The 14,762-nt window shown below is 40.1% G+C and overlaps 1 protein-coding gene across 1 annotated transcript in view; it reads left to right on the top strand.

The window, feature by feature from the left end:
• Nucleotides 1-474: 474 nt before the first annotated feature.
• usp34 (ubiquitin specific peptidase 34) overlaps nt 475-14,762 on the top strand; it is a 69,026-nt gene continuing 54,738 nt past the window's right edge. The window contains 3 exon segments of the mRNA XM_044189501.1: nt 475-838; nt 10,749-10,839; nt 14,044-14,596. Of these exon segments, the coding sequence (XP_044045436.1) occupies nt 796-838; nt 10,749-10,839; nt 14,044-14,596 (687 nt within the window). The 5' untranslated portion in view covers nt 475-795.

Below are 14,762 nucleotides of genomic sequence, written 5' to 3'. Positions count from 1 at the left end.
CTCCTCCTTTTGTTACCTCCCAGCCTATCAATGTGCACTGTACAGACAAAACAAACACTAAAAAAAACCTACACAAAACCCTACATGATTTTCTACTTGTCAGAGATTCACATTATTCAATTTGTATTCAATTACTAAATATTTTTAAACTTTAATTCAAAGAATTACATGGAATTGGAGGGAAATATAAACTAGAGAAAATGTAAATAAAAAATTTAAACATAACACAACATAAAAAAATTAATATTTTAATTAAAAATAAAAACATTTATTAACGTTTTAGTTTTTAGTACTAACATTAATATTTTTGTTGTATTTTGCACTTTTTTACTTTAAAGTTATATATATTATTTTCACCGCAGTTGCCCTTGAGATCCCAAGAAAAGGTTGTAAACATCACTTAATTTGGGGGAGATATCGCGAGACTACCGAAGAAATACGAAAGGATGAAGGAGACAGGACGGAAAGTCCCGAACTATGTGCACTGTGTCGCCCCCACCACCCCTCCTTATCCAACATGGCTGCTGTGTCTGCTCTCTCAAGTAACGCTCAGATTGGAGAGTGACTCGATTTCTACCTTCCAGTGCCTCTTAACTTTTGATGTACATCAACTTCGCTTGGATGCAAATCACGTTCTACACCTTTTTGTTTCCCCTGGTTTCATTTAGTGGAATAACCTTCACCAATCACTCCCTCCACTGGGCCTTTTTTTACCCCAAAAACAACCAACTGCCAGCCAACAGTTTCCAGTGCAATGGTTTGAGTAGGTGCACTCAGTTTTCTTCTTCATGAACAATGTGTGAAAACTGCGCCGAGCTGGTGGAGGTTTTAAATGAAAGTAAGTAAACAAATCATTTTATTTACATCAGACGATGCTGAACTAGCTGCTTGATGTTAGCGTCGCTGTCCACTGAAGCTTGATGGGAGCATGTTAGCTAGGTGGCTAGCTAAATATAACTTTGTGTGTTTTCTTGATTAGCTCGCCTTTACATCCCGACTTTGCAGCCACAAGGCAGTGGAAGTAATGACATTGTTTCTGCATAATTTTGCAGTCGGTGACAGTTATGTCTTCATGTCAGACTGTCGGTTTGATATGAATGCAAATGCCATTTTCCTCTCCAAACTGGCAGTCAGTTTTGGGCCTGTCTGTCAAACACTCCTCACACAACTCACACAAGCAAGCTCCTAAATCGACTCAAAAAATCGTGTCACCTCGATCGGTTTTGTATGTGACACAACAGTCATGACTTGAAATACTTTAGCACTGTTGAACGCGGTACGCGGGAGCGATTTTGAAGGATGCTGCTGTTTGCTGAAACGCGGCTTGCACGGATTTGGAAGTTAGCTAAGTTAGCTAGTTTAGCTAGCGAGCAGGCTGACTTTGTTTGATGTGTTTGTCAGGTCAGTCTGCTAGCTGTCCACTACGCTGCCCACCCATTGTTTTGCGGATGGTTCACATTCACAGTTCAAAAATGGCCTGCTAACTGTCAACAACACGCTCAGGGTTAATATTGCTGACACGAAGACGATGATGTGAATTTCTTAACGTGTGTTTTGGCGAGTCTGTTAAATGTTAACCTATTCTAAGCTAGCGGCAACTAAGCTAGCCCAGAAAATTAATGGCTGCAACGAGGCGTAAATTTTGGCACATAGCACATCGTTAATCCTCGGTAGCTTTTGTATATTTTTCGCCCGACGTCTTATGCACACTAGCCTTACTCCTTAGCTAGTTTTGATGGGAACATTAACTCTAATCGTGCCGTGAAGTCCCATGTAACCTACAGGGCTAACATCAACTTAAGCCAGCTAACGTAAATACAAGGTTGCCTTTTATAGCTAGAAGTTAGCCGTTAGTCCTGGCGTGCTAACCAGGCCTTGCCGCACTTCAGGGGTGTCAGTTAGACATTGAACAAAGCCTTGTTTTGTTATAACACTATTTTTAAAGCCGTTACTACTCAGTGATTCACGGTGTATTTGTCTGTGTGTCCAGCCTATTGTGTGTCATGAGCTTGTGTGTGTGTGTGTGAAGTGAAAGCTCCTCCTGCAGGCTCTGTAGGAATCCATCCTGCACCTGACTGTAACATGGGCTCACTAATTCAAACTTTAAAAGGTATATAAAAATAAAAAAAAATCAAGCTAATTTCCTTTTGACAAGCTGATATGTTGTCTATTAGAAGATAAACACTTTGGGAGTGTGTGTGTGTGTGTGTGTGTGTGTATACAAATATATTAAAGTCCCAGTTGTGAGAGTGAGTTGTGGCCACCTGTTTTTTTGGAAAGGAATGTCGTCCTCATTGTACACAGTAAATGGCTAAAAGTATGTGGACACCCAGACACGTTACAGACATGTGATAGCTGAGCATGTTATTTCAAAACCACGGGCATTATTGCGCGTGCTATACAGCCTCCTTTCTTCTGGAAATACTTTCCACAGGATTTTAGAAATTGGCTGCAGAGATTTGCTCCCATTTTGCCACAAGAGCATTATAAAACCCTTTTCGTACAGGAGATGCACGCATGGCGTGGTTCTGCTGACGTGCCGAGACAGCAGTCAGGTCCATGTGGTTGTTATTCTTATCAGAGACTCTAAAACTGCTAAACCATACAACAACACAGACATGACATTATAAACACATTGAAGCGGATTTTCAGTTTCACACCTGTCTTGCCCGTGACTGCACGCTTTCTGTTTCTCTTTTTGCCTCTCTCTTGTTAGGGAGTCTGTCAAATCACGTTTAAAGGTCAATATCGTTATATTTCTATCCATAAGGAAGGAGGCAGCTGCGTGGGTCTGAATAAGTTGTTAGTGAAGTCGGCCACTGATGCTGGGTGATGAGGCCTGGCGTGCAGTTGCCGTTCCAGTTCATCCCAAAGGTGCTGAGGTTCAAGGCTCTATGCAGGCCCGTCACGTTCTTCCACACAAAACTGGGAAAACCATTTCTTTATGGACCTGGCTTTGTGCACAGGGGCATTGTGATGTTGAAACAGGAAAGGGCCAAATATAAACCACTGCCGCAAAGTTGGAAGCGCACTATTGTCTAAAATATCATTGTATGCTGTTTTGTTCAGATTTCCCCTGAGGGGCCTAGACCAAATGATGAAACACAACCCCAGAACAGAAATACACAAAAACATGTCCACCTACTTTTGGCCATATACTGTATTTTGAATGAGCAGTTGATCGGTCCTACAGAGATTACATTGTAGCATCTTCCGATGTTTTTGTCGAGGCTGAGTTGTGTGATGGAGTTCACTCCGATTCTGTGATTACTGAGGTTGCCAGTTGTAGTTTATCGAAACGTTATTAAGCTTCTGTTATTCAGTGTTTGGCTGCCATATGATCTGTCACTAAGCTGTGACAGTAGGCCTCACAGGTTCAGATTCAGCTTTGTGTCTGTCCAAATGTGTGCTGTGTGTGTGTGTGGGATATTAAAGTGACCAGAGGACTGTTTTTATAATATTGATGTGAAGAGCATCTGTGTGTTTTTGGGGAAATCGCAGGTCAGCTTGTGTAGTTGATGTGCATCAGGTAGCACGTGTTGCATGGTGATAGGAAGTCAAACAAATGCTTTCATTTTCCCAATATGTTTAAGTATGCCAGAAGTCATTCTGTGGAAAACTGTAGTAGTCTTGGTGATAAACTGAATTGCTTTGTATTGTAAAGTCAGATTTGAGAATTTTTAATACGAGTGCCAATACAGAGTAGTATATAGTTTTTTCCCCTACAAAACCTATAAAACCCCAACGTTCTCAAATGTTTAATGTTGTCTAAACATAAGCAGCCATACACAAACTTTGACCAAGTAAAATACACTTGAAATACATTTTATTTGAATCAGAAACTGTGTGATAAAGAGTACAAATCTGACCAAGCAGTCAATACGAGCTTCCAGTACTCGACCGCGGCGACAGTGGCTTGATTCTGACTCGAATTAAAAGACAGAAAATCTTGAGCTTCTTCCGATGTGCTTCAGTTCAGCAGTGAAATTAGTGAAAGCCAGTGGAGTCTGGCTGTGTTTTTGCCTGTTGGGCCTGGTGTTGTGGAGGGTCGGGATGGGCGTCCCACAGCAGGGCGCTGTCAGCTGTGACAGCTCTGTCTACAAGACTGGCAGGTCCATGTGTTGTATGTCTGTGTCTGTAGGTGACCTCTGACCTCAGATTTGCTGCAGCAGCATGTGTTTGTGTGTGTGTGTGTGTGTGTGTGTGTGTGTGTGTGTGTGTGTGTGTGTGTAAGAGACAGAATCCTTTTTACAACAGGGAGCTGCGTTCAGCCGGTGTTTCCTAACGCAGGGCCGATCCACACGGTTTCCCAAAAAGCGAGGATTTGCTGCTTTGTGTGTAAATCGAATATCTTTGGGTTTGGGATTATTTGTCAGACAAAACAAACAATTTGAAGCTTTCACCTTGAGCTCTGGGAATTTTATTTTTTTTTTTGGCATTTTCTGACATTTTCTAAATTGATTGTCGATTGAGAGATTAATCGGTAATGAAAGTAATCATTAAATACAACCTAGCTGTAGTTGCGTTGAAAGTTGTAGTTCTGATTTTTTAAATTTTTTTAAAGCAATAGGTGTTTCTTTAAAACCCAGAATGTAATATGGCACTTAAATAGATTTGACATATAATATTATTGTATGCAATTTATGCAAAAAAAGTAGATTTTTCTAAAAAGGAAACCAATTAGTTGTTCATTTTAAGAGACCTGCCTTGTTTTTTTGTCTTTTGCATATTTACTATTGCTCTCTAATAAAGCATAAGTATTTCTTATCCGATTAATCGATGGAATAATCGGTAGAATACTCGATTACTTAAATAATCGATAGCTGCAGCCCTAAGTGTATAAAATATATTTAGCCTTTCTCCCCCTGTTAAGAGTCTTAAACCACACACAGCAGTTCACATAATTGTTTATTATGTGAACTGCTGCCAGCGCCTTTTACAGATAAAGTGTGGAGCCACCTAAACCACTAAAATAAGTGAGTTTAGTTTCCATAAAAACAATATGCAGTATGATAACAGCTCAGATAATGAAGAGTAGGCAGACATTTTGACACGTCGCAGTGGGGAAAAGCACTTTAAATAACAACATTAATGATGGCTGAATTCCATTTAGCTGCTTTACTTTCAGGGTCCTGGTATTGTTCGTGCTGGCTCACTGTCGCACTGTCCCGGCTTACTGGGACACTTAAATAGAACAGAGCCATCGTTAATGTTATTAGTAACACCTGCGCTTTTACTGCTGTGCCAAGTCAAATGTCTGCTGTGAGACAGGGTTATAAGAAATAATAATGCTATAATTTTTACGTGAAGTTAACTAGTACTGATAGAAAAGGTGAAAGCTACAAACAAAACCGGGCCTCATTCATGTTGAGGTTGCTGTTAACCTCCGACCTCAGTGCTGAATGAAAAGGAAATGTGGTCAAAGTTCAAATTTAGGGCACAAGGATGAACCTGTCCTGAGCATGGAAGTGTTAAGAGAGCAACAAAGGCTTGCTTATCCTTTTTAAAAAGAAAAAAATAATAATTTCTATGGTCATACCAAAGTTTTCAGAGACATAAACTAAAGTAAAATATAAAATTATTCACAATATAACTAGAACTTTCCACTGGATGTGAGGGTCTGGGGATGTAAGGCAGAAGCGTTGATATGACTTCAGTAAAACACTGTAACGGGCAAAATGTTTCACATCTTAAGTGGAAATTTAATTTAAGAGAAATTCTGTTTGATTTTTGTCAAAACATTTTAGCTAAATGGCGGTAATCAGTTCTGGACAGCGAACCCCTCAAAAATAAAAGCACCCGAGCAGCCAGACCAGCAGTGAGCAGTATTCACACAGAATCAGATGTGGCACCGACCTGAGATTCTGATTAACCTTTTCATGCAGTTTAATCTATTTCCCAGCAACGGACACCTTCAAACATGACCAAGGTTGAGAACCGCTGACCTGCTTTGTGTTGACCAGAATATTTGTCTCCGACGCCACAGCAGCACCCTGCCGAAACAGTTCTTGGCGTTTTTTAAAAGAAGCTCCTATCGAGAAGGAAACTCGGAGCGATTAACTTTTAAAATAATGTCCGCACAGACGCAGATGAATCTTACAAACGTTTTAGTTTTTCCAAAAAAGATTTCCGTCCACCCTGAAACACCTTTTGTTGACTTTAGTGTTAATAAATGCTACCTTTTTATAGCCAAGGCTGACAGTAATTCTGGGGCTGTTGTATTCCGATCCAGTATTTAATTCAACACAAAATAACCGTATACACTAATGACAACACTTGCTCATCTTGCTACCAAAGGTGAACCTGACGGAGGTTTCGGGTCCGGTTCGGGTCGTTTTGTTGCATAAAGCTTTGGGCTTGAGTTCGGTTATTTATTTGGTAATTTTCAAATGTAATTCATTAAGACATTTCTAGAGTGTAGCCAGTGTGTCATATTAGTCTGGTGAGATTATGGTCGGTAATGGATGAAATAAAGAAAAAAATGTAGTGTCTTGTCTTGGGTCGGGTCTCAAATGTGGCAGTGCCCGACGTGGGTCTTACAGGCGGGGTTTGGGGCTCACTTATAGGCTCATGCAGAACTGTAGCTCAGCTCCACTGAAACGCTAAATAAGCAATCACAGATGGTTTGAGATGACACAAAGTGTAAGCTTCACTACTGAGCATAACATGTAACCTGTGAGATTTTGACAATCGTGCATTGGTGCTTTTTTTATTGTTTTGCTGGTTTGATGTGGAAAGATGTGTTTTCAAACGTGCTTACAAGATCTGAGAGGAAACTGCTGTTGCTGTGGAGGGGTTGTTTTACTTTCTGTACAGATAAGTGTGGAGCAGATAACATGACAATCTTGAGATGCCAACAGTGTGTGTAGGGGCTCATGTTATGTGAACTGCTGCCAGAGCCACGTGGTGATCTTTCGTTCAGTCGGTCGACCACTTTGGTCCAAACTAAAATACCTCAATAACTATTAGATGGATTGCCGCAAAATTTGGTAAAAAACATTCGTGATCCTCTCAGGCTCAGTTATAATAACTGTGGTGATCCCTTAAATTTTCATCCAGCACCATCATCGAGTTACATTTTTAATTTGTCCAGTGCTTTGGTTTTTGAATAAATACCTGCAAAACTCGTGACGTTCCCATCAGCCTCAGCTGTACTTTGTGTTAAGTGTAATTAGCACAAGTTAGCATGCTAACACGCTAAACTAAGATGATGAACATGGTAAATATTACCTGCTAAACATCAGCAGTTAGCATTCCCATTAGCATTTAGCTCAAAGGCCGTGCTTAAGTACAACTTCACAGAGCCGTTAGCATGGCTGTAGACTCTTAGTTTTCGTATTTATTCTGCTGTTAAATTGATTGTAGATTTCTCTCAGCAGTTGATTCAGTGAAATGCCTTAAAATGGAAAACTGTCCCAGTTTTTCATCAGAGGCTGAAACGTCCTCAGTAAACACCTGCAGGCTTTTGTACGAGACATTTAATACTGCTCACCTACACGCAAACTTTATTTGCACTGACTTGTGCTATATTGCCACGTCTGGCTTTACTTCTCTGCGTAGCTTTTAAAACATAGCTTTTCGCAAAAGCTAAGAAAATGAAGGAGAATTTGGACATTTGAAACAGTTCCTTAGGTTTTACAGAGAGGCTGTCCTGGAAGCCTGCATCCAGTGGGCGTTCATTTCTACATTTGAAATGAAGAGTTTTTAGGGTAATTGTATAAATGTTGTTTCAGAGGCCTTTTAACCCTGAAAATAATTACAAATATGGTACAAACAGGAAATCTTGCAGTATATTGCAGGGGTGCAAGAATATGAAAATTGCTGGTTTATCATTTAGAAAAACACTGATTGTTTGGCAGGTTCGCCCTGTGCTTTTTGCCTTATTGTAAAAAAAAATACACTTTTAATTACAGAACTGCAAATTTCTGCAAGAAAGTAAAATAATTTTCTGTAACTCATCCAACTTAAAGTGTGTTCCTCCAAGTGAAAGTGCATCTGAAATATGAAAACGTAAGGTGCTGTGGCAGGCAAATTAAAAAGGCAACAATTGGGTGCAAATAATTACGGACTCTTAACGTGGAAGTTAATTCTTGACCTTTTCGAAAATTGTATATGTAACCGAAATAATAAACGCATTTGAGAATTATAATATTTACATTCTTAACATCCCTATAAATGGCTATGAAGCCTAAGACACATGCTTTCTTACATGAATTATTAAATAATACCATATATAAGCTGCTCCACTGCAAATATAAAGAACTGAACAATATATACAGCTCCATTGCTTCACATTGTATCAAACAAATAACAAAATAAACACAGTGAAGAATAGAAATGAGGCCCCTTTTCCTGATAAAATCTGCTTTTCTGCCCTGTTTCTACATCTCTCTGGGTTTGCAGTCAGTCTCACCTGTTGCTTCGGCCCTAGCTGGCTCTCCCACAGCAGCATGTTGGCTCCTCCTCCTCCTCCTCCTCCTCCATCTCTCTCTTCATTAGCTACATCTATCCCTTCCTGACCCTCTCTTGCCGCTTAATAGTGACGGGCGAACCAGTTCTTTTCAGTGTAGCCTACTGAGTCATTAGAATCGGAGCGGGGGAATGAAATGCAATGAAATAAGATTTTGCCCATTTTAAATAGAAAATCAATATGTGGCGGTCATTGTTGATATTGTGGTGGCTGCCACACATAAATCAATGTATGGGAAACGCTGAATTTATATCCACGGTGAGCTTCAGCAATAAACGTTGGCACCCGTGTGCCTGTTCCCAGACAACATCAAAGCAGTGAAACGACATCTCTCAGCACGGCTGCAGGGAAACGGCCAAATCCGACGGGCCGGTATCCCCCGAACACCACAGAGCGTGGAAGTCAGAGGAGCTTCTGTTCACACGTAGAGCTGAAAGGCTTTTGGTTCAGTTTCCGTGAGGAAAGTTTCTCGCTTGCATGTCCGAAATGGTTGATTGGCTACTATTGTTGTTGTCTTTTTTTGTATTCTGTCTGCCAAATTCAGGTCAGCGATTCAGTGGAGACACTTGATTCCTCTAAACTGGGTGTGACTGATGTGGCTCTTTGAAAGCCAGTACAATAACAGTAACTTTAGACTGAAGCTGTTGAAGTCTGGTGCCAGTATTTAATGTCTTTGTACCAGGCAGCCTCCAAATTAGAGCCCATCTGATACCTTTTGAGGCCAATATCAATCTTAGAGAGTAAACATTTGATAATGATAGCCTATATCTCCAGATATTCTCTTTTCTTTTTTGTTGTTGTCACTTTTTATTTCTAACAATTTTAGATTATTTTATAATACAACAAGAGAGATAAAAACATCACCAAAGCATGGGAACTAAGTGGGGCATACATTTCTTGGTCTACTTGGTCCTTTGACTTATCCAGATATGACAGCGTCCTCATTGTTTGCAGTGAAGGTGATGCATTTCTCCCATTTTCTGGGAAAGGTCTCCCCCCTTATTCCTCAGGGAAAATGTCAGTTTTTCCATCCACTGTTAAAGACTGTGAAGTTTCTTTAAATACGAGTTTTTAGTTAAGTTTAGTTTCTGCAGGCAGCTAGTATAATTTTACAGAGATACAGGTCACTTCTTTAACACGTCTTCTGTTATTAATTAATGTCTTACTGGAATTTCATAACCTAAAATCTCTCTAAGGGTTAAAGGTATATTCTCCCAAACTGTGGTAATTTTCTTTTTTACATGACCAGAAACTTAACATATGTATATGTCTTCTTTGGCTCTGGGGTTTTGTCAAGTCTGAGAAAATTACTCAGGTGACGTCCCTTGAATGTCTCAGTTTGGGCTTGGGCAGTAGCTACACATTTATAACAGAAAGCCTGTGTTGCACATTTCCCAGGTTGCATTATGGGAAATGTAGGATCCAGTGTTTATAGAGCTTAAGTCAGGATATCTTGGCCTTGCTTTGATTTTGACCAATCTGTTTTTTGTTTTATTATTATTAAATCTCTCTCTCTTGTGACTCTCTTGAGTGCCCAAACTTTGTGGAGGTGCAATACTAAATCACTGGAGTGCCCCTTTAACATAAATAAATGACTATTATTATGGATATTAAAGACTTGTGACGCGGATACCGTAATGTACTGAGGCAGCATATACACTACACAACAATAAATGTTGCTATTAAAGTTGACAGTTACAGTAAATATAAGACTACAGAACATTTTGAATCGTAATCTTAACTGAAAATTATGATAATAGTAAAGTAATAAGTAAAAGCACAAATAAAGCAAAAAGGTAACTTTGAATTAGGAAAAGTAAGGGTCAAAATTATATAAAGATGTAGACTATAGAACATTTCTATACTTCCAATTTCATTTTGCATGTCAACCAACATACACTGTAAGTTGATGCTGATATATCTGTAACAGACCAACATTGGCCTGCCTATTAATCGTTTAGTCTCTACTCCAAAATGAATGTGTTAAAACTGGAAGACCAAAACAATCGTTCCCATGCCATGTTTATTTCTCCAAAGTGGACTTCCAGAGATTTTATTTTTTTATGTTACTACTTGACAAACAGATGTTAATTGTTTGTCGTAACTTTGAATTGAGTTTGGTTACCTGACAGTAACAGTGCGTGTTGTTGACAGACTGTTTAGTGTTTAGTCAGCTTTTCCTTGGAGAATAAAATGTTAAAATAAAACATTTTCTGATCAGATTCCTGAGATGTATCTAGCTGTTCTCTAACGGGTATTTTCTCTCGTTTCTCCTCAGTATCGGATGCAGACAGCAGTGAAGGAGGCTTCCAGCTGAAGAAGGAACATGCTCTGCGAGTGCTGGGCTACATCGGCTCCTGGACGCAGAGGTCAGTGCTGCTTCATCTGAAATCTGATACGAGTCAGTCAGCTGATAAAGTTTTCATAATTACACTCTAAGAAAAACAAGCTATGACGTTGCTTTCCTTGATCCTGTTATACACAGGATCAAGGAAAGCAACGTCATAGCTAGTTTAAAGTTCCAAACTTTAATAAGCAGCTGCAGCTCTCTGCTTCCCCAGTTCACTTGTGAACATGATCTGTTTTTTATTTTGACCAAATGTTAACCTAGTGTCACAACAGTACTCTTACTGAAATGCTGTTTCAGCGAAAGGGCTGCAGGAAGTGTTGAATTTGCATTAAAAGCAACATCACACAGACAAGTATTTTGCTTTTTCCTTCAGCTGGACGTTATCACTAAACGGTTTTCTTTGACCCCCCCCCCTTCAGCTCTGTCTGGGCAATAGGTCAGTGTATTTTTCAAAAACATTAGAAAAGGGAGAAAATGGCAAATCTAATTTGATACAAGCAGGAAAACCATCTTAAAAAAATGATGTAAAGCAGTGAGGAAATTCTGGAAATATGGACAAACTCCAGTCCTGCTGGCTTCTCACCAGCTGGGATGATCTGGTCAGTGGAAATTAATTTATGCCCTTCTCCAGCAACTATAGTCCAGCTACCTTCAAGCAAGGCGTTGCATCCGTCGAAGCCTGTGGTTTGGTGCGTATGTGGCTTCACTGGGATGATTGGTGACGCTTCAGAGGGGCTTTCATGCTCTGCCAGCTTTCACTTGGATAAATAACTATTCTTAAAAAATAGTTTTAAATTTTAGACTCTAATGTGATCTGACAGTCAAGGCCATCAGACGACATGAAGTAACGATGACTCTCATTTAGTTTGGTGTTTGTTTTCCGTCTGTTTTTGTTCATGCAGCTGGGATGTTTTTTATATTTGGTGTATGAAGGAGACTTGAAGTCGCCGACCTAAACATTCAAAATCTGTGGACTCTTTTTTTTGTTTAAATGAGACCAAGAAGCAATCCTTCCTTGGGCCTGCTGGGCTTTATTTGTAAGTGTATACTGCTTCCATCTTTGTAGAAAAAAAGAGGAAATTGCTGGTGAGCCGATCTGTACTTTAACTTAAGTGATGGGTAAGAGGTACACTGAGACGTGGCAAAACATCTGTGCACTCACACACACACTCTTTCCAGAATGTGACAATAAACTTGAATGGAGATATAGTATTTCAAAATCTACTTTGTCTTTTATGTTTATGTATTGTCAGCTCGCATGTCAGGTTTTTTTTAACGCACATGGCAGTCAAAAACATTTCCGCTCTTTGGAACATTAGGCCGAGTCAGAGTTTGTTGGAAGAAAAGTCGAGTCTGTGACGACCAAAGATTGGAAAGAGACCGACGTGTTTACACAAAGTTGTATTTCACTGAGAGAATGGGAAGATGATTTCTGAATGATGAAAAACCTCCTGCTTGGTTTACACTGTTTGAATGTTTGACGTATATTATTACATTGTATTATTATATTGTATTATCATCATCAACCGGTAAACCCACTTGGTACTTCACACTTATTTTATCTTACACCTGGTACTTAATTCATTTTCTGACCTGTTTTTATAGTGTATTGTATTATAGTTTTTGCTAGTACTTTCTCCTGTGTGCACTGACGTAAAGGCGAGCTGCTGTAACAAAGAGTTTCCCCTCGGGGATCAGATTCTGATCTGATTCTGATGAGACATTTTACCAATATACACCAGTTCTGACGCTACTGTTGCTGTTTGTGAAAACTCAAGTAGAGACCTGGCTTCAATGTAACATTCCTAAGGACATGAAGACAATGTAGATAGGAATAAAATACATTTTTTTTATCCTAAGCGCTTTACAATTTTCCTCTCATTCACCCATTCACACACCGATGGCAGCGAGCTACCATTAACGGTGCTTGTCGCATCAGTAGCAATTTGGGGTTCAGTGTCTTGCCCAAGGACACTTCGACATGTGGACAGGAGGAGCTGGGGATCGAGCCGCCAACCCTGTGATTAGTGGACGACCCGCTCTACCTCCTGAGCCACAGCCCCTGTTTATGTTAAAGACCTAGTGTTGCTGTGATGCTGATTTAAAAAATCCCCTGGCTAAAATTTTTATCTCATCTTGATGGGGTTTTTTTTTTTTTAGATTTGTGGGTGAGATTGACTTATTTGCAGATGTAAAGAGAGCACGTGTAAGTGTGTCAGACGTCACTGTGACGAGACATCTAGGTTAGAATCTGTATCATACCATATATCATGTATTTTGTCACTTTGTCTTTTTATATCTCCCGAGTATTTGATCACTGCTGAAATGACAATAGACACAAAATTAATCAACAATTTTAATAATCATTTAAAGTAATTCATCAAATAAAAATGCTTAACATACGTCGGTTCCAGCTTCTCCAGTGTTATGATTTGCTGTTTAGCGTTGTCTGATATCAGACTAAACTGGACTAAACAATGAATCCATAAATCAAAGAAATAATTGTTGGACTAATCGATGCTCAAAATAATCAGAAGTTGGTGCCCTAATCACTAAGTGAGTATAGCTAAAGTAAACTGAATGAGGCATTAAGGTTAAAGCAATATTTCTTCATTAATGCTACAGTTCTTTAGCAAAAAGACATTAATTAATCTATCATAGGTTATTATTGACACATACATGACGAGGAGCAATTGCAACAACGCAGAGCTTTTTCCTGCATAACATAATGAGTCACATTTTCCCAGTAGAGAAGAGTGAGCTAAACTCAGCCATCTCTAACCTCAATAATAATCCTCAAAATATTTCTTTGAGTCTGAGCATAGGCATCACCTGCTATCCAAGGCAAAAACAATCTGCAAAGAGAATCAACTTCATAGCTACCTATCTGCACAGACTACCGACTGTTAACACTTTTTTTAACGCTTTATTCACTGAAACTTTCAGAAACAAATTTTTCGCTTACTTGAGCAATTTACATGTTAGAATTTCAGTGAGTTCTTTAAACTAGTGCAATTTTTTTTCTCATTGGTTTTCTATTTTTATGTGACTGTAATGTTTTGCAAAATAACAAGAAATGCTGCAGGTGTTTTTGTCATTTGTAGCACCACAATTACAATACCACTCAGTGAGATCCTGAAGTGACTGGTTTTGAGAACGAAGCTCTGTAGCCATGTTGATTCCCTCTTTAACACTTCCTGTTTCTTCTGCGTTGTGTCTTCAGACAGTGTCTCTGCTGCTTCAAGGAGTACAAGCACCTGGAGGTCTTTAATCAGCTGGTCTACGCCCTCATCAACCTGGTCATCGCTCAGATCAGCAGCCTGAGAGACCGCCTCTGCAGCGTCCAGGACCATACCCATAAAGGAAGTGTGTCTGGGGCGGAGGGGGCGGAGTCTGAATGGAGCGGGGCCAAGGCTGCAACCGGGCCCCTCCCCCAGCCGTCCTCACCTGGGGAGGACGAACCTGTAAATGTGGAGAGAGACTCTGCCGAAGAGGATGCCGACACTCCCGACCTGAACCAGAATAAGACCCAGGGTCAGGGGGCCAACCAGCAGTGTGAAGCCCAGAGGGAAGCACTGGGGCCTGGGGAGGGGAGCAGTGGTTCTGGGGGTGGTGATGGTGGTGTCGGCGCAAACAGCAGCAGTGACTGCCAGGACCCGTTCAGCTCCTGGAACACAGAGGAGAGGGAGAAATTACTGCTGTGTGCCGCCAAGATCTTCCAGATCCAGTTCCCCCTCTACACAGCCTACAAACACAACACACACCCTACCATAGAGGTAAGGACCATATCACACACCGAACGCACCACCACGCCCACAGATTAGAGCCTGACAAGTAATTGATTTTTGAGGTTGATATTGATATTTGAGAGTAAAAAAATGTTTTTTTAACATAAATGCATAACAAACATTTTCCCCTTAAATGACCTTATTAAAGCATTGA

The sequence above is a fragment of the Siniperca chuatsi genome, linkage group LG3, assembly GCF_020085105.1.
Source record: "Siniperca chuatsi isolate FFG_IHB_CAS linkage group LG3, ASM2008510v1, whole genome shotgun sequence".
NCBI classification, from domain to species: domain Eukaryota; kingdom Metazoa; phylum Chordata; class Actinopteri; order Centrarchiformes; family Sinipercidae; genus Siniperca; species Siniperca chuatsi.
Note: the sequence above shows the minus strand (reverse complement) of the source record. Positions and strands in the feature narration are given on the sequence as shown.